Here is a 21,767-nt window from a genome sequence, read left to right as displayed (position 1 = left end):
CTCATGAACTCATTGGAACCATTGAAAATTTCTTCTTCTGTGCTTTTGTGTTCCTCCTCAATTTGTTCTCTCTCCTTTCTTCTTCTTAACTCCTCGATTGTTTTTTCTGCAAACATTATAGATTTTCACTATCTTAGTCCATCATGGACATTGTCATCACATCTCAAAAATCTTAATACGAATGTGAACTTCTAGAAAATTAAATTTTAAAATATAACAAATATTAGTCACAAGATCAACATGGGCTAAACATATAGTGTTCAAGTAACATCAGAGAGATTATGCATTTTAATAGATAATCTAAATTTGATAACTAATTGAACATTAAATCTCGGACATGTCAAAGTAGGATCAAATGAGATTTTAAACTACGAATGTACCTAGATAACTGGAGAATAGGAATATATATTAGACGAGATCCAATAGAGAGTTTTGTAAGGAAGAAAAAGCTCATGTAGTCCTTTTTAGGTCAACTTTATCCTTAAATTGTAGTTTGGTATGACTTGATTAACCAGTATTTCTTTTAGATTGTCAAAATTTAGTCTGCAGTACTCTAATCCCATTTTTTTCTTATAAAAAAATGACAAGCTGGCATATCATAATCCAGTTTTTTAAAAAATGTAGAAAATTTACTCATTTTAATAGCTAGCAGACGAAATGTTCATAAACGTCGTAAACATACAAACAGACTGCACCCCAATATATAATGGATACAATCAATTTGAGGGAATTAAATAATTTGTCGAATTAAATGGCATTTATCATGCTCAATAAATTAGCAGGAATCCCGTTATGCGTTACAAACTAGACATTCAACTCGTCCATTGCCAGTAATTTTGATAGATAAATAGATAGATATCTAGCACATAGGCACAATCTTATCTGCTGGATAGAGAGCTGGGTTGATAGGATCTAATGGAACGACAACGCACGCAAGGCCTCTCCGTCTCCATGGCTCTCCTGCTGTTCCACGCCCAAATGACCTTACCCCTCGTCGAAGCTTATGTGGAACAAACTTGCAGCGAAGCCGCCAAGAGCGATCCTAGAGTCAACTACAAGTTCTGCGTCGACACCCTCTACCGCCACCGCGGAAGCACCGAAGCCGACACGTGGAGGCTGGCGCAGATCGCCTCGGACCTGGCCGTCAACACCAGCGAAGTCGGCAAGCTCCTAATCGACGACATGGCGAAGAAGGAGGTCAGGGATCCGGACATGAGGCGACTCCTCAACGGGTGCTCCAAGTTGTATGACGACATGGGCACGGCGGCGGCCAGGGCGGAGGATAACATCAGGGCGAGGAACTATGGCGCCGCGAAGCAGTTGCTGAACCAGGACATCGCCATGGCTCGGCAGTGCCAGGCATCCTTCGGCAGAGCGGGAAAAGGTGCTCCGGCGATCGTGACTCAGATCGATACCGAGGCTGTCAATTTGGGAATTCTAGCTTATGCAATCACAAATTTGTTAAAGTAATGATAACATAAATTGATTAAGCAAGGTAAGTGCATGCATTCAATTTCTTCTTTTCATGTGGTTGCAATAACCATTCTCCAAATAAAGATAGTACAGCCCGATCATGATCGCCCTAACTATAGGTGCAAGGTGCAAGGTGCAAGGTGCAAATGAGTCAAGTAGCTTGTGAGCGGCTCGGTTAAAGTTCAAAGTTGATTGAACTTGAGTCTATTCGTTTAATATTCGAGTCGATTTTGAGTTCATTTTCTACTGGCTCGATGGCTCATCGAGCCTTATCAAGCAAGGCTAATTTAATATTTTAATATTTAAATTAATTACTATTTTAAAATTAAATAATAAGTTGAAAAAGTATTTGTCGCTAGAAGGTTTCATTGGATTTGCTAGTGGTCAAAACTTACTGTAGCTTGTATAGTGCATTTTGTCATTTAAATTCAATTTTTCAAGTCAATCTTGAGCCAAGCTCGAGCCCAACCAGAAGTAGACTGGACGTCTAGCAGTTCAATGGGTCTGGGGGATTGGACATCGAGAGGAATCCCTAAGGTCAGAGGATCGATCGAATGTCGAGCAAGAAGTCCAAATAGGTTCATCCAAACTGGATGTTTGACAAGCAAGTAAACTTTCATGAGAGGAATAGATGATGACGTGTTCCCTTGAAGGGAACAGAAAGTGTCGATCCAACTTAGGATTTCACACAAAATCTAAAAGTCAGGATCGGATAATCCTAAGATTGTCAATTTATTTATGCTTTTATGTTACTATATATGTCTATTGTGTTAACTCTATAATGCAGGAAAATGGTCAGAGTCGGTGGATTCCAAGAGCTCAGAGGTCCAAGCGACTAGATGAATCCAAGTGTCCGAAATGGCCGGAATCCAGCCACACATGCAGCTGAGTTAGCATGCTCTGGCTGGCTAGTATATGTCAACTTCTAGGCGCCTAAGAGGGATCCAGACACCTAGGAAGGGATAGAGACTGTAAATACTCCGTGAAGATTTTGATATGATCAACCAAGTTAGAATTAGGTCATATTGTGTTTTAATCATGTGTCTAAGTGTGTAGGAACTTAGAAGCACAGGAAGTCGAGAGAAAGATGCAGCTAGCGAGAAGGATGGCACAGGAGAGAGTCGACGGGCTCGGTGCGTTCGAGGGATGAGGTGCTGCGGAAAAGTATGCTGGCGGATGAAAAGGATGTGTGATCTGTAGTGGAAAGCGACTGCCACTCACTCACATCAAATTAATTCATTTTTATACTCAACCGAACCCCCTTAACCTACACTAAGTAGTATAGTAAAGAATTGAGTCGTCTCTTCAAGAAACTAATGATAGGATGTTTGTTTTTAGACGGATCAAAAAAAGAGGGTTTTGTTTTCGGGTTTTGTTCTCTAAACCTAATGCAATAAAAGAAACTCTAACTAACCAAAAAAAATGAACTCACAGCGCAATATCACTTTAGGCTGTAAGGATCCCTTCTACAAAAGAAACATGCGTAAAGAAATTAACCAACTATCCTAACTAACCATTAAAGATTTTCCTACATCACATTGTCATGCTACGATACAAGAATATCTATCAAATGGTATAACATGAAAACATAACAAATAGAAGTGCAAGACATAAACTAAATTATGCAAGTGAACTAAACAAACCTAAACATCAATTAACAAAACATAATTATGCACAAGAGCCAAAGTTGTGTCACATTGTCACACTATGAAACAAGATAACAATCATGCATAATGAACTAAACAAAGTACCAGAACTAATTAACATGCATCATAAGAAAATAATAAAAGATCAAACACAAAAGTAACTAACAACTAAACATGAACATTCAACATGAAAGTAAATTAAACTATAAAATCAAACAAGAACAACGAATAAATCCTAATTATCCAATCAAATTCTCCACAATCAAATACGAGAAGTGTTCCGCTTGTCACACACGGAACCACCGAGGAAGAAAACTGTTGTCACTCAGAAATCCCCTGAATTCGGTGGATGGCTGATGCTGCTGGTCGGAGATGCAATCAACGGCAGTGGAAGTGCAACTTCGTCCAAAGATACCACTCCTAGGGAGGGGTGTAATTGAGCCGAGCCAAGCCAAACTCTTGGATGTTTGAGTTTGGCTCGTTTATAATCGAGCCGAGCTCGAGCTTTATTTAACGAATATATTCATGGCTCACGATCTTATTCGAGTTTTTATCGAGCATAAACGAACTTAATAAATATAAATTATAAATTTAAATATTCATTAAAAATTAAATTATATATTTAAAAAATATATATAATATTCTTGTTAAAATTTATAATTTTATTCTAATAAATAAATTTAATATATCTGTTTATGTTTTTCATAAGTAGAGTGTAAAATCTATAAATTCAATATCCAAACTATTATTTTTTTATTTAAAAGTTGATTTATGAGCTTAACGAACATGTTCACGAGCTAACGAGCCAAATATTATGAAGCTTGAGCTTGGTTTGTTTATCTTAACGAGTCTCATTAAACGAGCTCAAACGAGCTTTTATCGAATCGAGTTTTGAATAGCTCATGAGCAAGTTAGCTCATTTACACCCCTAACCACTCCAACGAAATCTGCTAGATGCAAAGGAATCTATCCAAGAAGTGTCAACCCTACACTGCCTTCTTCATCGTGCCCGGCAGGTTCGAGTTATGTGGTGCCAGAGCTTGGAAGAAGTCCGGCTGGAAATTCTTCGACAAAGGGGAATTGGAATCTGAGCTCCTGCCTTCTTCACCGTGCCTAGCAAAAGGACTCGAGCTCCGTTGTTGCTTTAGAGATGTGGATGAACATTGGAGATGAACCCCCAAACTCGAAGCCCTGTTGCGAAGTCGCTGCTTTCTCCACCGTGTCCGATAGAAGCCCGCGCAAAAGGGAAAGCTTGGGAAGAGAAAGAATTACGAAGAAGAGAACCCTGACACTGATGCAGGGAGGTGGAATAATGCCGAAGAAGAACCGAGGCTCGCTGCCCACTGAGACCCGTCACTTTCTTCACCATTTCCGGCAGAGGAACTCAGAGGGGGTGCGAGGGAGATGAGGAACCTCCTGGATAAACCTCTCCGGCGAAGCCCAGTGATCGTCGTCACTTCAGATCCGCCGAAAATGCCGCTGTTGGCTTCATCGTCCTCATTCGGGAGAAAAGGATCGGGGCTTCGGGGCGGAAAATGCAAACAGTAAAATTCCTAGCCACTGTACACTTGCGTGATGAGAAGAAATTAAAGGTTTTCTCCCTCAAATCTGAGCCGACCATCTTTGTAAGGGAGATGGATGAAATCTGACCATTTGATTAAAGTGATGAAGGGGATCTACATCTGAGCCATTCATCTTGAGATTAAATTGAGGTTGATTTGCTCTTTAGATCTGACGGTCCACATAACTTCAAATCTAGATGGAAGGCTGGATGACTTAGATCTGAATGAAGGAACAAGATATCTCCAAATCAGGATCAACAGTCCATATTAATTTATCTTGATCTCCTTCGTTTAACTTCCAAATCAAGCCAAATTCGATCCGACTCGACCCTAATCCATGGCTCTTTTGATTTCCTATAAAACTAAATTCAAAATATAAGAAATAATATCGTATTTATAGTAAAATTATAATTAAGTCTAAAATAAGTCCCTATTCATAAATCATGATATAAACACAACATTAAGCAGGCGAGAAGGTAGAAAATGCTAAGTATAAGAGCCAAAATAATGCACAAAAATATATGTTATCAAAGCGCGCGGCGATTCTGAGGGACAAGAAACCTGAGCGGAAGACTACTCGAAGGCCGAAAAATAAGTTTGGGTGAGTCCTACTCCAGATGCCCAGGGGGGAGGGATGTGCCGACCCAGTCCAGGCAACCAGAACCCTTCCAAGCGCCCAGACCAGAAACTTTATCGAAATGCGACGTGGCACGATTCGTTGCGACGGGGATAAAATTTTATCCCCCTCCAGGCGCCTGGAACCCTTTAAGGGGCACCGATTAAGGTTATAAATACAGCCTTGATTCTAGAAGTTAAAGAACAACACTTGTAATCAATTCTCTTTCTATTTAACCTTGTAATTGAGTGCTTCAACTGTTGTAAGAGGCTTCTCCGCCTGAAGGAGACTTTTAGTGAGCTTTACTTACCTCGAATTAACAAGCACCTAGGTTGTAACTAAGTAAATGATTGACCTCTTTATTTCTTTAATTAAGTTACTTTTTATGCAAATGTTTCTTAATTTAGCTTGAAAAGATGAGAAAGGTTTTATTTTTATTTTAGGCTATTCACGCCCCTCTAGCCGGCCGACAAAGGACCAACAAGTGGTATCAGAGCAAAAACGCTTCAGAAAGACTAACTGCCGATAGAAGAAAAGAAACCAATGGTTGAACCAAGCCTCATCCCACCAAAGTTTGAGGGGGAATTCGCACACTGGAAATGCTGAATGGAGGTATTATAAAAATTGACTTTGAAATTCTTTTAATAATCAAGTACGGTTTTGTAGTTCCCAAAGATTAGCAATGCATAGAAAAAGAAGAATATCTCTAGACGAAGAAGGAGCAAAGTGATTTCGTAGCCAACAGTAGAGCGGAATATCACTTATTAGATGTATTACCGCCTCAAGAGGTAAATCACATCAGAAGCTACACATCAGCAAAAGACCTTTGAGAGAAGTTCCTGGAACTCCATGAAGGAACATCCGAAGCGAAGCTCGCACGGCAGGGTATTCTTCGGAACAAGTTAACGAACATCCATCTAGAAAAAGGTGAGAGGGTAGCCTAACTACACGCGAAGATCAAGGAGTTGATCACCGGACTAGGCAACCTCAGTGAAACGGTAACAAATCGGGACTCAATACGCTACGCACTAAACACCTTTCCCAGAACCCCTGAATGGACTTTGATCGTAGACGCCTACTATATCTCGAAGGACCTGGAGAAAAGTACCCTAGAGGAATTGTTTTCAACTTTAGAATTATATGAGACTCAATGTGCAAGTACAATAGTAAAGTCAAGCTAGAATTTGGCACTAAGAGCCACCAAGAAGGACGAACCTGAATCAGACCCAGATCTGGAAGGAGACCAAGAAGCGTACATGGTAAGAAAGTTAAAAAAAAATAAGTCTAATAAATTTAAAGAATTATAGAATAGAAAAATCAAAGAAATAGAAGGAAGGCTCGATGTTACCAGTGTCAAAAAGAAGGACACATAAAAGAGGACTGCCCAGAGCTCAAAAAGGAAAAAAGCAAAGGCCCCAAGCAAAACAAGCACAAGAATTTCAAGGCCACTTGGGACGAAAGCTCGTCATTTGAGTTAGAAATAGAAGCATAAGCTAGACTAGCGTTGATGGCTAGTCACAAAGAACAAAGTTCCTCAGAAGCCAGCATCAATGAAGGGGGAGCGACATTAGACGAATGCAAGAAGCAGAGGGAGAATCAAGCTTCAGATCTGACATGGTAAGTGAGGTATGCCTCTTATCTTCTGATCAACTTTACTTTGGCATTAAATCTATGATAAATTAATGTACAAATTAAAAACTAGAAAAGAAAATTTGAAAAAAGAAAACTTATAAATAAAAAGAATCTTTGCAAAATCTTTTCTTAATAGAGGGGCTTGATAAATTGAAAATGCTAATTTAAATAAACAAATAGAAAAATAAAAAAAATTTCCATGCTTATATTCTAAATATTATCAAGGACTAAATTAATATTTTAGATACTGATCCTGTCCGAATGCTGAATTAACGGACACTGGGCACGTGGCGCTCTCCGAGTCGCTGACGTAGATCTCCGATTGGTCGTACGAACCTCCGGCGAACCTGCACAGAAGTCGGGCCGGGAAGGGGTTCCCGGCGACGATCCTCCGACGCTCAAGTCAGGTAAGCGAACAACGAAGTGACTCCGAAAATTGTAGAACGCGTACCTCCGGTGAAGGGTGAGGGCCTTTATATAGAGCTGTGGAGAAGCGAGTGCACACATACCGAGGTGTACACGTGTCATTTCCCATACCGTAGTGTGGGCTTGTCAGAGGAGCTTACCTGACCCCATACTGCTACAGTTTGAGCACGTCTCTGATGGGACAACGGATCCTTCTGTCGTAGGATTTTAAGTATGGCCTGAACGCAGAACATGCCCACTGTCAGAAAAAGCTATCCCTTGTCCTTTTCCCCTTACTCCCTGTCGGGCGTCCGGCCGGCCAGCCCCCGCCTTACGTCCGGCCGGACATATATAATGGTCTACTTGGGAGATTCTAGGTAATGTGCTTTGCGGAGACTGTTAGCAGTATGTTACCTTGTGTCTTCGGCCGAGCGTGACTTCCGCTCCGCCCTTCATTCCTGCTCAATCGAGCGCCGGAATCCCGACTCCCATCGGGCGCCCGTTGGCCGTCAGTTAAACACCGATCGGCCATCCGGTCAATCAACCACTCTTCTCCGGTTGGTCAACCGGTCCGACCTTCTCTCAAGCGTCCGGTCGGCCGATCGGTCCGACCTTCTCTTGACCGTCCGGTCAGTCCATCCTTTTCCGATGGACCACCTGGACCTTTGACTTCACGTGGCGTTGACTTCCCAGAACGGGGGTCCCCTGTTCTTACCGCTGGATCACTTGCCTCCCCTTCAAGTCTAGTCGAAGGAGGCGAAGTCCGACTGACTGGACTGCCGATCTGACTGAGTAACGGCCGCTACAATAGTCCGCTCGGCCAGGCTTGGGGATGCTCATCCGTTCGGCGATGTCTTGCGCGTGCCTTGTATTCCCTTGGCATCCATGCCGAATCCTCTCCCTTACTGCCAAGCACGTGTACTGCACGCAGTAAGGGGCGTTCATTAAATGCGACCCGTGTTCTGCTGACACGTGGCGATCTCGCTTTTGTCAGCGTATGGCGGTGGCGTTACCTCCGATGGGACAGCCGCCGTTTGAAATGAGCGGTTGGATGATCGCCTCGTTCTTCACAACCTGAATCGGACGGCTGAGGCCGTTCGAGGCTAACGCTATAAATCTCGCGACCTCTTCTCTCCGCCGCATTCTTGCTTCGTCGACCTCCGACTTCCCGCTGTTCTTTCTGCTTCGGCGACCTCGTGTCTCAGCTCCCCGGGCCCTTTCGATTATCCCTTTTGCTCGTAAGCCTTCCTTTTCCTCGCTCCCTCCCTCTTCTTTTTTCTGTTAGCTGTCTCCTTCAGTCTGCCACCTTTTCTTTCTTGTTCGAACCCTTCTTTTTGTCTCGAATTCTTTACTGTGTTTCGACCATGACTAGCACCTCCCAGCCGACCGCCGACCGCCGACACTCCTGGTCTTTGGTACACGACCATGGAGAGCCGGTTTGACGAGGAGGACACGCTGCGCCTCGCTCGGACCTATGAAATCCCTGCCGACCACCACATAGTATTAGCCACCCCCACCGACCGGCCTCATGAACCGCCGCCCGGCACTGTCCTCTTTTTTCGAGATCAATTTTTAGCCGGGCTACGCTTTCCTCCACATAAGTTTTTCTTACAAGTGTGCAACTATTTTAGCATCCCGCTCGGCCAACTAGTCCCGAACTCCATTAGGCTGCTGAGCGGGGTGGTAGTTCTCTTTAAGCTGAACAACATCCCATTAGACCCAAAGTGTTCCACTACTTCTACTACCCTAAGCAAGCCGAGTGGGGTACTTTTGTTTTCCAATCTAGGATAGGTTTCGTCCTTTTTGATAATATGCCGAGCTCCAACAAACACTGGAAAGAGCATTTTTTTCTACATGCGTTTCCCCGAGCCACCGACCTTCCGTATCAAATGGCAGACGGCGATGCCAGCACAGCCGGAGCTCAGCAAGTTTAGGGGCGATCCGACCTACCTTCATGCAGCCGACCGGCTGGTCGGCCAGCGCTACCATATCGACAAGCTGCTCCTTCCGGGAGTAATGTACATATTCGGCTTGTCTTCTATTCCCGCCGATCTGCCTTGCAGCATGAGTAAGTTCTCCTATCATCCTCTTTCTTTTGTTCTAACTGATTTATTCTTTGCTTCTGCAGCCGAAGTCATGTGGCGCGCCAAGGCTACCGAGTGGCTGAAACTGCGAGCCGCTGAGATCGAGGCGGCCAAGAGTAGGGAGGTTGCCGAGCGGAGCTTGGCCTCAGCTGGTCTGGCCAGCGAAGAGGGTTAGGGGACTCAGAGTGTCCCCGAAGCCTTAGACACTTCTGCCTCTCTCGGCGAGGCTGCGGGCGATATAGAGCCCTCTACTCAAGTCGGGGTAGAGGGCCGCTCGGCTAACGAAGCCCCCCTGGCAACTCGGAAGCCAGACGGCCAGAGCCAGCCTCTCAACCAACTCCATCTGATGAACCGCAGTCCGAGCGGGGCGATGCAGCTCCAGTGCTATCCGGGATGGTCTCCATAGAGAGTACCCCAATGCCGCGCGGCTCTCCAAGAGCTACCTCCAAGGTGCCACCCTCCAGTCCTCCCCGAACCATGCGGCGTCTCAGGCGATTGGGCGACCGTCCTTCTTCCTCCACCGGTGAGCCGTCCGGTAAGGCCGCTGTGCCCCAGGGTGATCCAAGCGGCCCAAGGTTGATAAAAACTATCCTGCGCCTTCCGTCGGAGGAATACTTGGCGGCTGCTGATCGACCAGCGGTCCCCGAGCAGCAGATCACCCTTACGGGTCCTCTTGCCAAAGCCTGGGAGGATGCTCGGCTCCGAATTGCAATGATGACTCCCGGTCAGCTAGGCGACAGCTATTTACAACAGGCGACCGGGGTATGTTCTTTGCCTTGTTAGTTATTTGGATTTAGTTTCTAACTTGCTCCTATCCGTTTGTAGAATTGGGTGGAGCAGATTGCCATCAGCAACCGCCTAGCCGAACTGGAGGACGAGCTGAAAAAGCTCAAAGCCGCGGGAGATAGCAGACAGTCAACGGCTGCTCTGGAGAAGGCCAAAAAGCTGCTGGAAGCCGAACGGGGTAAGTCCTCCGGCTTGTCGAGCGAAGTGGCTCGACTTGAGGCTTTGGTCAAGCAGCGGGACAAGGAGATAAAGACCGCGACCACCCGGAAGCGCAAAGCCATCGACGACATGGACATGATGAAGGTGGAGAACCGGGGGCTAGAACAGCGGGTAAAGGACTTGGACGCCTTGCTGAAGACTGAACGGGAGGGCCGCTCGGCCGACCAGGTTAAAGCGGAAGGGGCTTTGAAAGATCTCCAGGCGGCCCTTGACGCTTCCGGAGCCACTCTTAAAGAATATCAAGATGGGGAGCCCGGTCGGTTGGCGGAAGCGCGCAAAACATTCGTCCGCTCGGATGAATTTGGCGAAAAGTTCAGCGACAAGCTGTCCTTAACTTTCGAAGAGGCGATCAAAGTGACAGTCAAATATCTGAAGACCAAGGGCCACATACCAACCGAGCTGTTGATCCCCCCTCCCTCCCGAAGATCTGGCGGTCATGATGGGCTCCATCCCTGATTCTCTCTTTAATTTTGATGATAGTGAATGAAGGGTTTATGAACTTTCTTTAAGTGTTTGCTGTCTTTTGTAAGCTTGTCGTTCGGGGCGACTATTATTATAAATTTTGTCTGTCCGCCGTTCGGCGTAAATGAATTTTCTCTTTTGTTATTTGTTTGTTCGACCAACATCCCATCCTTAACTTTTTACGCCAGTCCTAATTTTCTCGCGCTAAGTGCGTTTTATAAAGGAGCCGCTCGGCCCCACGCTTTCTTTATTCTTGCCTTATCGGCAGACCCGAGCAAGACCTTGCAAAAAGTTATCCGTCCGGAGGATTTATAGACTCCGGTTGCTCGCCTTTTAACGTCGAATTTTACCGTCAGCGCCTAACGACCTTCCGCTCGGCGAGTTTATAGACGCCGGCTCGTCTCTCGATTTTTAACGTCGGAGCTCGACGGTCTTCCACTCGGAGGGTTTATATACGCTGGCTCGTCTCTCAATTTTTAACGTCGGAGCTCGACGGTCTTCCGCTCGGAGGGTTTATAGACACCGGCTCGTCTCTCGATTTTTAACGTCGGAGCTCGACGGTCTTCCGCTCGGAGGGTTTATAGACGTCGGCTCGTCTCTCGATTTTTAACGTCGGATCTCGACGGTCTTCCGCTCGGAGGGTTTATAGACGCCGGCTCGTCTCTCGATTTTTAACGTCGGAGCTCGACGGCCTTTAAGGCTAACTTTAACCCTGCTGTTCGGCGAAACCATGCGCCATTCTTAATCGTTTTTTGCTTCCTGCATTACAAATACATAGGCGACCAAAGTACATGAGAAATTACATTAGCGCACCTCTCATCCCGCTCGATACGGCTGGAGATGATTGGCGCTCCATGGTCGATCTAGCTGCCGCCCGTCTGCTTCCTCCATATAATAAGCACCCGAACGGAGCTTTTCGATGATTTTGAAGGGGCCCGCCCAAGGAGCTTCCAGCTTGCCAACGTCGCCGACCGACTTTACTTTCTTCCAAACAAGGTCGCCAACTTGAAATGATCTGGGGATTACATGTCGGTTGTAGTTTTGCTTCATTCGTTGACGGTACGCCATTAGCCGGACTGCCTTGGCTCGCTCCTCATCAACCAAATTCAGCTCCATGCTCCTCCGCTCGGCGTTGCCCTCATCATAATTCTGGATCCGGACGGACTCGACACCGACTTCGACAGGAATCATCGCTTCGCCGCCGTATACCAGATGGAAAGGTGTGACGCTTGTTCCTTCCTTTGGAGTCGTTCGGATGGCCCATAGGACGCCCGACACTTCATCCACCCAACTTCCTCCCAAATGGTCGAGCCGAGCGCACAGAATGCGAAGAATTTCCGGATTGGCTACTTCAGCTTGACCATTGCTTTGGGGGTATGCTACGGACGTGAAGCGTTGCTCAATGCCATAACTTTTACACCAATCTTCGAGCAACTTTCCAGTGAATTGTCGTCCGTTGTCGGAAACCAGTCGGCGAGGGATGCCGAACCGACAGATGATGTGCTGCCAAATAAACTTCTTGACCATCTGCTCGGTGATCTTGGCTAGCGGCTCGGCTTCCACCCACTTGGAAAAATAAATGACCGCTACCAATAGAAATTTCCGCTGCCCAGTTGCCATCGGAAATGGACCCACAATGTCCATTCCCCATTGGTCGAACGGACAGGACACAGTAGCTGCTCTCATTTCTTCCGCCGGTCGGTGTGAGAAGTTATGATACCTTTGGCAAGAAAGGCACGTCGACACGGTCCGAGCGGCGTCTGCTTGTAAGGTTGGCCAGAAGTATCCGGCCAGCAGGATCTTCTTAGCCAGCGATCGTCCGCCCGGATGCCCTCCGCATGATCCTTGATGTACTTCTTGGAGGATGTACGCCGAGTCTTCCGAGCTCACGCATTTCAACAGCGGGCGAGAGAAGACCTTCTGAACCGGCCGACTTTCCTTCTTAACAGCTGGGCTTCATCCCGATCGGACGGTGTGGCGCCCGAGCGCAAAAACTCCATGATGGGTGTCCTCCAGTCGCTCGGAAATATGAGGCCCTCCATCCGGTCGACGTGCGCCACCAAAGATACTTGTTCAATTGGCTGCTGGATGGCGACCGGCGTTATTGAGCTTGCAAGTTTGGCTAATTCATCGGCCGCCTGGTTCTCTGTTCGAGGTATCTTTTGGATAATAACCTCTCTGAAGTCGGCCTTGAGTTTTTCAAAGGCTTCGGCATAGAGTTTGAGCCTAGCGTTGTTAATCTCAAAGGTACCTATGAGCTGCTGAGCGGCCAACTAAGAGTCTGAATGCAGCATCACCCGTCCGGCCCCTACATGCCGGGCGGCCTGTAAGCCGGCTATAAGGGCTTCATACTCTACCTCATTATTCGTAGCTCTATAATCAAGCTGGACGGATAGATGCATCTTCTCTTCTTGGGGAGACAGCAATAATACACCAATACCGCTCCCGAGCCGAGTGGACGATCCATCCACAAATATCTTCCACATGGCTTCGGGCTCTGGCCTTTGTACTTCGGTGAGAAAATCCGCCAAGGACTGCGCTTTTATCGCCGAACGGGGCTGGTATTGAATGTCGAATTCACTCAACTCTGTCGTCCATTTAATGAGCCGTCCGGACGCTTCTGGATTCAACAGCACTCTTCCCAATGGACTATTTGTCCGGACGATGATGGTATGAGCCAAGAAATAGGGACGGAGGCGCCGAGCGGCGAGGACCAAAGCGAAAGCCAGCTTCTCGAGCCCGGTGTAGCGAGATTCAGCATCTTTTAAAATATGGCTCAGAAAATATACAGGCTCTTCTCCACTCGCTCTCACTAGTGCCGAGCCGACTGCTTGCTCGGTTGAAGACAAGTAGATACAAAGCGGCTCGCCCACAGCTGGCTTGGCTAGTACCGGGAGAGAGTTCAAATATGTCTTCAGATCTTCGAAAGCCCGATCGTATTCTTCATCCCAGTGAAACTTAGCGGCTTTGCGCAAGATTTTGAAGAAAGGTAGGCTCCGGTCGGCGGTTTTAGAGATGAACCTGGACAGAGCAATTATCCGACCGGTCAAGCGCTACACTTCCCTCAGATTTCTGGGAGGCGGCATCTCTTGTAGAGCTTTCACCTTGCTAGGATTTGCTTCGATACCCCGCTCGGTCACTATGTAACCCAAGAAACGTCCGCCTTTTGCTCCGAACAGGCACTTCTGAGGGTTCAGCTTAACTCCGTATTTCCGCAGTGTTCGGAAAGTCTCCTCCATGTCTTTGAAGAGATCAGCCGCTCGGACGGACTTGATGAGAATGTCGTCCACGTATACTTCCAGATTTCGCCCGATCTGCTCTTTGAATACTTTGTTCATCAAGCGCTGATAAGTGGCTCCCGCGTTCTTCAGTCCGAACGGCATTACATTATAACAGTAGGTGTCGTTGGCTGTAACGAAACTGACTTTTTCTTGATCTTCTGGGGCGAGCGGCACTTGATGATAGCCTTGATAAGCGTCGAGCATACATATCAGCTCGCAGCCCGCGGTGGAGTCCACCAGTTGATCGATCCGCGGCAGAGGATAAAATTCTTTCGGGCAAGCTTTGTTGAGATCCCGAAAATCTATGCACACTCTCCACTTGTTGCCCGGCTTGGATACTAATACTACGTTCGCCAGCCAGCTCGGGAACTGTACCTCGCGTATATGGCCGGCCTCCAGAAGCTTCTCAACCTCCGCCCGGATGATGGCATTCTGCTCGACGCTGAAATCCCTTTTTCTCTACTTCACCGGCTGAGCGTCCGGTCGGACATGTAGCTTGTGCTGCGCTATGCTCGACGAAATCCTGGGCAGCTCATGCATCGACCAGACGAAGACATCACAATTTCTCTGGAGGCATTTGATCACTTCCTCTTTCTGGTTGGCCTCCAGATCTGACGCAATGAAGGTCGTGGCCTCCGATTGGGTTGGGTGAATCTGCACTTCCTCTTTTTCTTCATAAATCAAAGAGGGTGGCTTTTCAGTGATAGCGTTTACCTCGATCCGGGGCGTCTTCCGAGCGAAATTGGCTTCTGCTCGGACCATCTCGACGTAGCATCGCCGAGCTGCTAGTTGATCTCCCCGTACTTCTCCCACTTTGTCATCAACGGGGAACTTGATCTTCTGGTGGAAGGTAGAGACAGCCGCTCGGAACTCGCTGAGCGCCGGTCGTCCCAAAATGACGTTGTATGACGAGAGAGAGTCGACCACCACGAAGTTTGCTGTCCGCGTCCTCCTGAGCGGCTCTTCTCCCAGTGAGATAGCCAGTCGGATCTGTCCGACCGGCTGAACTTCGTTGCCCGTAAACCCGTAGAGGGGGGGCGTCATGGGCAGCAGCTCGGCTCGATCAATTTGTAGTTGGTCAAAGGATTTTTTGAATATGATATTAACCATGTGTCAATAAAAACGCGGTGGATAGCGTAATTGGCTATTACCGCTTTGATGAGGAGAGCGTCGTCGTGCGGCACTTCAACTCCTTCCAAGTCTCTGGGCCCGAAGCTTATCTCGGGTCCGCTCGCCCTTTCCTGACTGCAGCCGACCGCATGGATATGGAGCTGCCGAACGCTTGCCTTCCTTGCTCGGTTAGAGTCGCCTCCGGTCGGCCCGCCAGCAATAATGTTGATCTCGCCTCGGGAAGTATTACTTCTATTTTCTTCTTCCCGAGCGGACGATCGAAGCCTTTCCCTAGACATCCGGAGATTCTCCCATCTCGAAGAGCGATGTCGCTCGGGAGTCTGTTGTTGTCGCCTGTCAGCTATCATCCGATCGGCTTCACGAGGACTCTGTCGCCTGTCGGCTGATGGCGATCGACGGCCGCCACCCCAGGGAATGGGATGAGCGATCAAGGGAAGACTCCGACAGTCTCTGGTGTTGTGAGTGTCCGTCCGATGGAATGAGCAGAACATGGGGGTCCACTTCTTTTTTGGCTTGGGCTGCTCGGCTGCTACTTCTTGGACATGGGTCCTAGCATGGGGGGAGCGGATTGCTTCGGCCCTCGGTCCTCTCGGAGGCTGATGAGCGGTGTGCGGCTTCGCTCGGGAGGTGGAACCCGCTCGGTCGGAGTTTCTTTTCTTCGGGCCGCTTGGGCTTCCTCCACGTTGATGTATTCGTTGACCCGGTGTAACATATGGTCGTAGTCTCGGAGCGGCTTCCGAATGAGCGAGCGGAAGAAGTCCCCGTCCACGAGGCCTTGTGTGAAGGCGTTCATCATGGTTTCCGAGGTGGCTGTTGGAATGTCCATGGCCACCTGGTTGAACCGCTGGATATAAGCTCTGAGCGGCTCTCTTGGCTCTTGCTTGATGGTGAACAAGCTGACACTCGTCTTCTGATAATGCCGACTGCTGGCAAAGTGGTGGAGGAAGGTCGTACGGAAGTCTTTGAAGCTTGTGATGGATCCGTCCGACAACCTCCGAAACCACCGTTGAGCTGATCCTGAGAGGGTGGTAAGAAAAACTCGACACTTAACCCCGTCTGTGTATTGATGAAGGGTAGCGGTATTGTCAAACTTACCCAAATGATCATCCGGATCGGTGGTCTCATTGTATTCACCGATCGCCGGGGGCACATAGCACTTTGGGAGAGGGTCCTTCAAGATGGCCTCTGAGAACTGACGATTGACCCGCTCGGGTGAGGCGTCCGCTCGGGGGGCTTTGCCTTTTCTATTATCCCGCTTTGGTACTTCATTTGACGAAGAGCCTCTATCGCGATTAGTTGCTGCGGCTTCAGGAGGAGTGCGGAAGAGAGCTTGATGGAATGGAACCGTGGCCTGTGGTGCTTCCGCTCGGCCACCTGATGCTGATGTGGCTTGCTGCTCAGGCCGCTCGGCTGGTGCCTTCTGTTTTTGTTCCACAAGCTTAGCGGCCCTCAACTCGATCAGAGCGTCAAGTTCCTCCGTGGAAAGCGTCACCGTGTGCTGTCGTCCAGCCTCGTCCATTGCTTCCGTTCGGATGCAGGAGCGTTCCCACAGACGGCGCCAAATTGATCCTGTCCGAATGCTGAATCAACGGACGCTGGGCACGTGGCGCTCTCCGAGTCGCTGACGTAGATCTCCGATTGGTCGTACGAACCTCCGGCGAACCTGCACAGAAGTCGGGCCGGGAAGGGGTTCCCGGCAACGACCCTCCGACGCTCAAGTCAGGTAAGCGAACAACGAAGTGGCTCCGAAAATTGTAGAACGCGTACCTCCGGTGAAGGGTGAGGGCCTTTATATAGAGCTGTGGAGAAGCGAGTGCACACATACCGAGGTGTACACGTGTCATTTCCCATACCGTAGTGTGGGCTTGTCAGAGGAGCTTACCTGACCCCATACTACTACAGTTTGAGTACGTCTCTGATGGGACAACAGATCCTTCTGTCGTAGGATTTTGAGTATGGCCTGAACGCAGAACATGCCCACTGTCAGAAAAAGTTGTCCCTTGTCCTTTTCCCCTTACTCCCTGCCGGGCGTCCGGCCGGCCAGCCCCCGCCTTACGTCCGGCCGGACATATATAATGGTCTACTTGGGAAATTCTAGGTAATGTGCTTTGCGGAGACTGTTAGCAGTATGTTACCTTGTGTCTTCGGCCGAGCGTGACTTCCGCTCGGCCCTTCATTCCTTCTCAATCGAGCGTCGGAATCCCGACTCCCATCGGGGCGCCCTTTGGCTGTCAGTTAAACACCGATCAGCCATCCGGTCAGTCAGCCACTATTCTCCGGTCGACCGATCGGTCCGACCTTCTCTCAAGCGTCCGGTCGGCCGATCGGTCCGACCTTCTCTTGAGCGTCCGGTCAGTCCATCCTTTTCCGATGGACCACTTGGACCTTTGACTTCACGTGGCGTTGACTTCCCAGAACGGGGGTCCCCTGTTCGTACCGCCGGATCAGATACCATAAGGGTCAAATTAGAAAGTTATCATCAAAATATGTTCCTAAAAGATACTTGATCAATTCAATAGGAAGAAACATATATTGGATTCCTAAATCCTTCTTAGACTAAATTATTTTTTTTTTAAAAAGTTACAATTTGTAGAAAAAAATTAAATGTTTAATTTTTTTAAAAGTCTTTGTCTAAAAGTGGTTATTGTTCTAATATCCAAAAAAGTCTAGTGTCTCGCCACAGCTTAGAAGTCAATTATTGAAATGAATGTTTAATACACTAACTGTTAAATAGTTAACTATTATAATTGTTTTTAATTTGCCCAATCTAAAAATATTTGTTATTTACTCAAAAAGATAGTTTTTAAAATTTAAGTTTTTTTTGGAATTTATTTTCTGCTTAAGTTAACTTATTTGTGTAAAATTTTATATCTGCTTTATATATATTTGTTCAACCCCTATTAAAATTTTCAGAATCTTTCAATACTTAAAAATATTTTTTCAAATTATTGTTTTTCAAAATTTGTTTATAACTTATTAATAGTATTTTCCCTTGAAATTTGTTTTGGACTTATTTCAAAGTGCTCCATTTTATATGTGATCAAAGGGGGAGAAGTGGAGGTTAAGTCTAGGGGGAGAGTATTCATTTAATTTTTACACATTAGAAAATTCATTACCTGGTTATTAGGTGTTTGTGTTCATTTTACCCTAACTTAATTTGAGTTGTTTACATCAAAAAGGGGGAGATTATAAGTACCCCATGGAGATTTTGATGTGATCAACCAAGTTAGAGTTATGTCCTGTTGTGTTTTAATGCCCTGTGTCTAAGTGTGTAGGAACTTAGGAGCACAGGACGTCAAGCGAAAGACGTAGCTAGCGAGAAGGACGACACGGGAGAGAGTCTACGGGCTCAGTGTGTCTAAGGGATGAGGTGTTGTGGAAGAGTACGCTGGCAGACAAGAAGGAAGCGCTCGGCAGCTCCGAGGGACGAGAAGCTAGAGCGGAAGACTGCTCGAAGGCTGGAAAATGGATTCAGATAAGCCCTATTCCGGATGACCGAAATCACCCAAGCAAGCGAAACCAGAGCAAAAGAACCAGACCCAATCAAGCAGAACCAGAGCGAAAACCCCGGATCTGGTCTAGGCTCCCGGATCACTTGGGTGCCCCCTGGGCTCCTTGCCCAAGGGGCTGTGTCGACCCGGTTCGGGCACCCGAAACCCTTCCGAGTGCTTGGAATAGAAACTTTATCGAAACATGATGTGGTGTGATCCGTTACAATGGGGATAAAATTTTACCCCCCCCCCCTTCTAGGTGCATGGAACCCTTTCATGTACCCTGATCAGGGTTATAAATACAGCCCTGATCTCAAAAGCTAAAGAACAACACTTGTAATTAATTCTCTTTTTGTTTAACTTTGTAACTGAGTGCTTCAACTACTGTAAGAGGTTTCTCTGTCTGAAGAAAACTTTTAATGAACTTTACTTGCCTTGGATTAACAATCACCTAGGTTTTAACCAAGTAAATGATCTGCCTCTTTCTTTTTTAATTTTCTTTTTATGCAAATGTTTCTTAATTTAGCTTGCAAAGATGAGAAAGGTTTTATTTTTATTTCAGGCTCTTCATCCCCCTCTAGCCAGCCGACAAGGGACCAACAGAGGCGACTTAGATAAAGCTTTGATCTAGTGCAACAATGTCAGTGGTCCAGGTGCCTTGGGGTGATCCAAGTGTTTGGATATGGATAAGTCAAAGATGAAAGGGGATAGGATAGGCCTCAGTCGAGGTGATTGGAGCTGGTCCAGGTGTTTGGAGTTCGCCTATATAAAGGCCCTTCATCCAAGAGCTCAGTACAAGTTTTTCTAACCTCTTCAAGTGCTCCAACTATGGTCTCTCTACTGAAACGCCAATAATACGCCAAGACTCTACTCCGACAAACACCTAGAAGTCCACAACTTAAGATTGTCGGTGTACATAGTGTATAATTTCATTTCGTCTTATTCGTACTTCATTTTTAAGGATGATAAAATTGTTATCGGTCCTAACCTTTGAATTTACGGATTGATAGTAAGTTGCCCATTGAAATAATTAACAATCATAGGCCTTGGAGTAAAAGCACAGGCTGTGAACCAAGTAAAAAATAAAGGTGTTAGTATTGATTCTATTTTCTGTTTCCGCTATTATCTCTCGAGTTTCTGAAAACCCATGAAAAAGCGACATGCACTATTCACCCTCTCTAGCACTTACTCAATCCGACAAACAATGCGTTCAATCAATGTTTCGTGTTACTTGGCCTTCTTGTGGCTACGTTAATGGCCATTTTCAACTGAACTGTACCAATTTAGAGTTTTGGCTCTATAGAGTTGTCCGAGTGGATGGTAGATGATCAAACAAGGTAAGGTCGAAATGGATGAACTGAGCCCTTGGGGCTTGGTGCGATGATAAGTAAACAAATGAGTTTCTCAAGTAAGGAGGTTTGATTCCCCATGCAGTGCGAAAAAAATATCTGTGGCGCTTGAACTACTCGTGGTGCTAAACCACCTTGTGACCCATCTGCATTTTCCGGATTTATGAGAACACGTGAACTCTAGTTATCAAATTATAGTTGTTATTGGCAGTACAAAAAAAGGCATTTTGCAATGAAATTAAAAAAATCATCGCAAAATTAGTTTGTGATGAATTTTGTGATGAAGTTATTTTTGTTGTGAATAAGTCGTCGCCAAATTCTACAACAAAATAATTTAAATTCGTCGTGAATTCTATGACGAATAGATTTTTCTTCTCTAAAATTGTTACAAATTTGCTACAAAAAATGTATTTGTCGCATAATTTCATGATCTCAAATCTATGACGAAAACCTATTTTTGTTGCAAATCTGCGATGGAAAACATATTCATTGTAGATTTGCGATGAATCAGGATTCATCGCAAAACTATGACAAATTAGGGTTCATTACAAATTCACAAATTTGTGACGAATTAGGGTTCGTTGCAGATTCGTAGAAAAATAGATGATTATTTTTTAGATTTTTTTTTTTAAAAAAAAACTCTCTTTACTTTGATCTTTCCATGCTTGGACTCTAGAATAAAAATTATTAACTTTCACCTCAAACTAAAAGCACTTAGTTAAAATCTTTAAGGCACTAATCAAAGGGGAGCTTAAAGTAAAATATTTTTAATTTATAATTTTTTTAGTTATTATTCTTACAAGATTTCTCTATTTTAAAATTTTTGGGTGAGTAATAGTAAGTTTTCAAAGCTAAGAATAGTTCAAAAAGTAAAGTTATTTTTTAAAAGTAAGTTTTAAAAGTTAAGAATGATTCAAAAAGTAAAATTATTTTTTAAAAAGTAAGCTTTCAAAGTTAAACATTTTTCTTAAGCATTTTCTTTAAGTATTTTTGGAAAAAAAAAAACTTAAACTTTAGCTAAGGTTTTTAAAGAAAAAACTAAGTCATTTTCAAAACTTAAAATTTAGCTAAATTTTTTTAAAGAAAAAGATAAGTCATTTTTAAAATTTAAAATTTAGCTAAGTATTTTTTTCTTTAAGCCAAGTTTTGTTTCAAAATTAAGAATTCAGTTAAGTTAGTTTAGATAAGAAAAATGTTATATTCCAAGAGGAACCTAAAATCTTTAACTTAGAAAAATCTTACCCCTAGAAATAGTTTTCGTGAATTCTTACTTGCTTGGTCTTAACTGGTTAAAGTATTGTGTACTTGATTAACTTAACTTTGAACTATGTTACCATAATAAAAAAGGGGGAGATTGTTGGTGCAGGGAGTACTAGATGATCAAACCTGTGTTTTGATAATGGCAAAAACTTCAAAAGTTAAGTTGTTTTGTTATCTAACAAGTGTGAATGAGCTTTCGGGAAAGTTCTAGTGGATTCTAGGCAGGTGGAAAACCCTAGGAGGAGGTAACCCTAGGTCCTAGGGGGAGGTAACCCTAAGTTATGGAAAGTCCTAACTGCCGTTAGGCAACGAAGTTTTGGTCCGGGGGACTGGGCGAAGTCTTGGCGGGTCGAGGACTTTAGGCGAAATA

At 45.7% G+C, this 21,767-nt stretch overlaps 1 protein-coding gene across 1 annotated transcript; it reads left to right on the top strand.

Moving 5' to 3' along the window:
• The first annotated feature begins 488 nt into the window (after positions 1-488).
• On the top strand, positions 489-1,602 carry LOC122005935 (pectinesterase inhibitor 8-like). Its single transcript, XM_042561229.1, has one exon. It carries the CDS (start codon positions 916-918, stop codon positions 1,468-1,470), a length of 555 nt encoding a protein of 184 aa, XP_042417163.1. The 5' UTR covers positions 489-915; the 3' UTR covers positions 1,471-1,602.
• Positions 1,603-21,767: the final 20,165 nt, after the last annotated feature.

This window comes from Zingiber officinale, chromosome 1B (genome assembly GCF_018446385.1).
Source record: "Zingiber officinale cultivar Zhangliang chromosome 1B, Zo_v1.1, whole genome shotgun sequence".
NCBI classification, from domain to species: domain Eukaryota; kingdom Viridiplantae; phylum Streptophyta; class Magnoliopsida; order Zingiberales; family Zingiberaceae; genus Zingiber; species Zingiber officinale.
The sequence above is the reverse complement of the archived record's forward strand: the minus strand, read 5'-3'. Positions and strand labels throughout refer to the sequence as shown.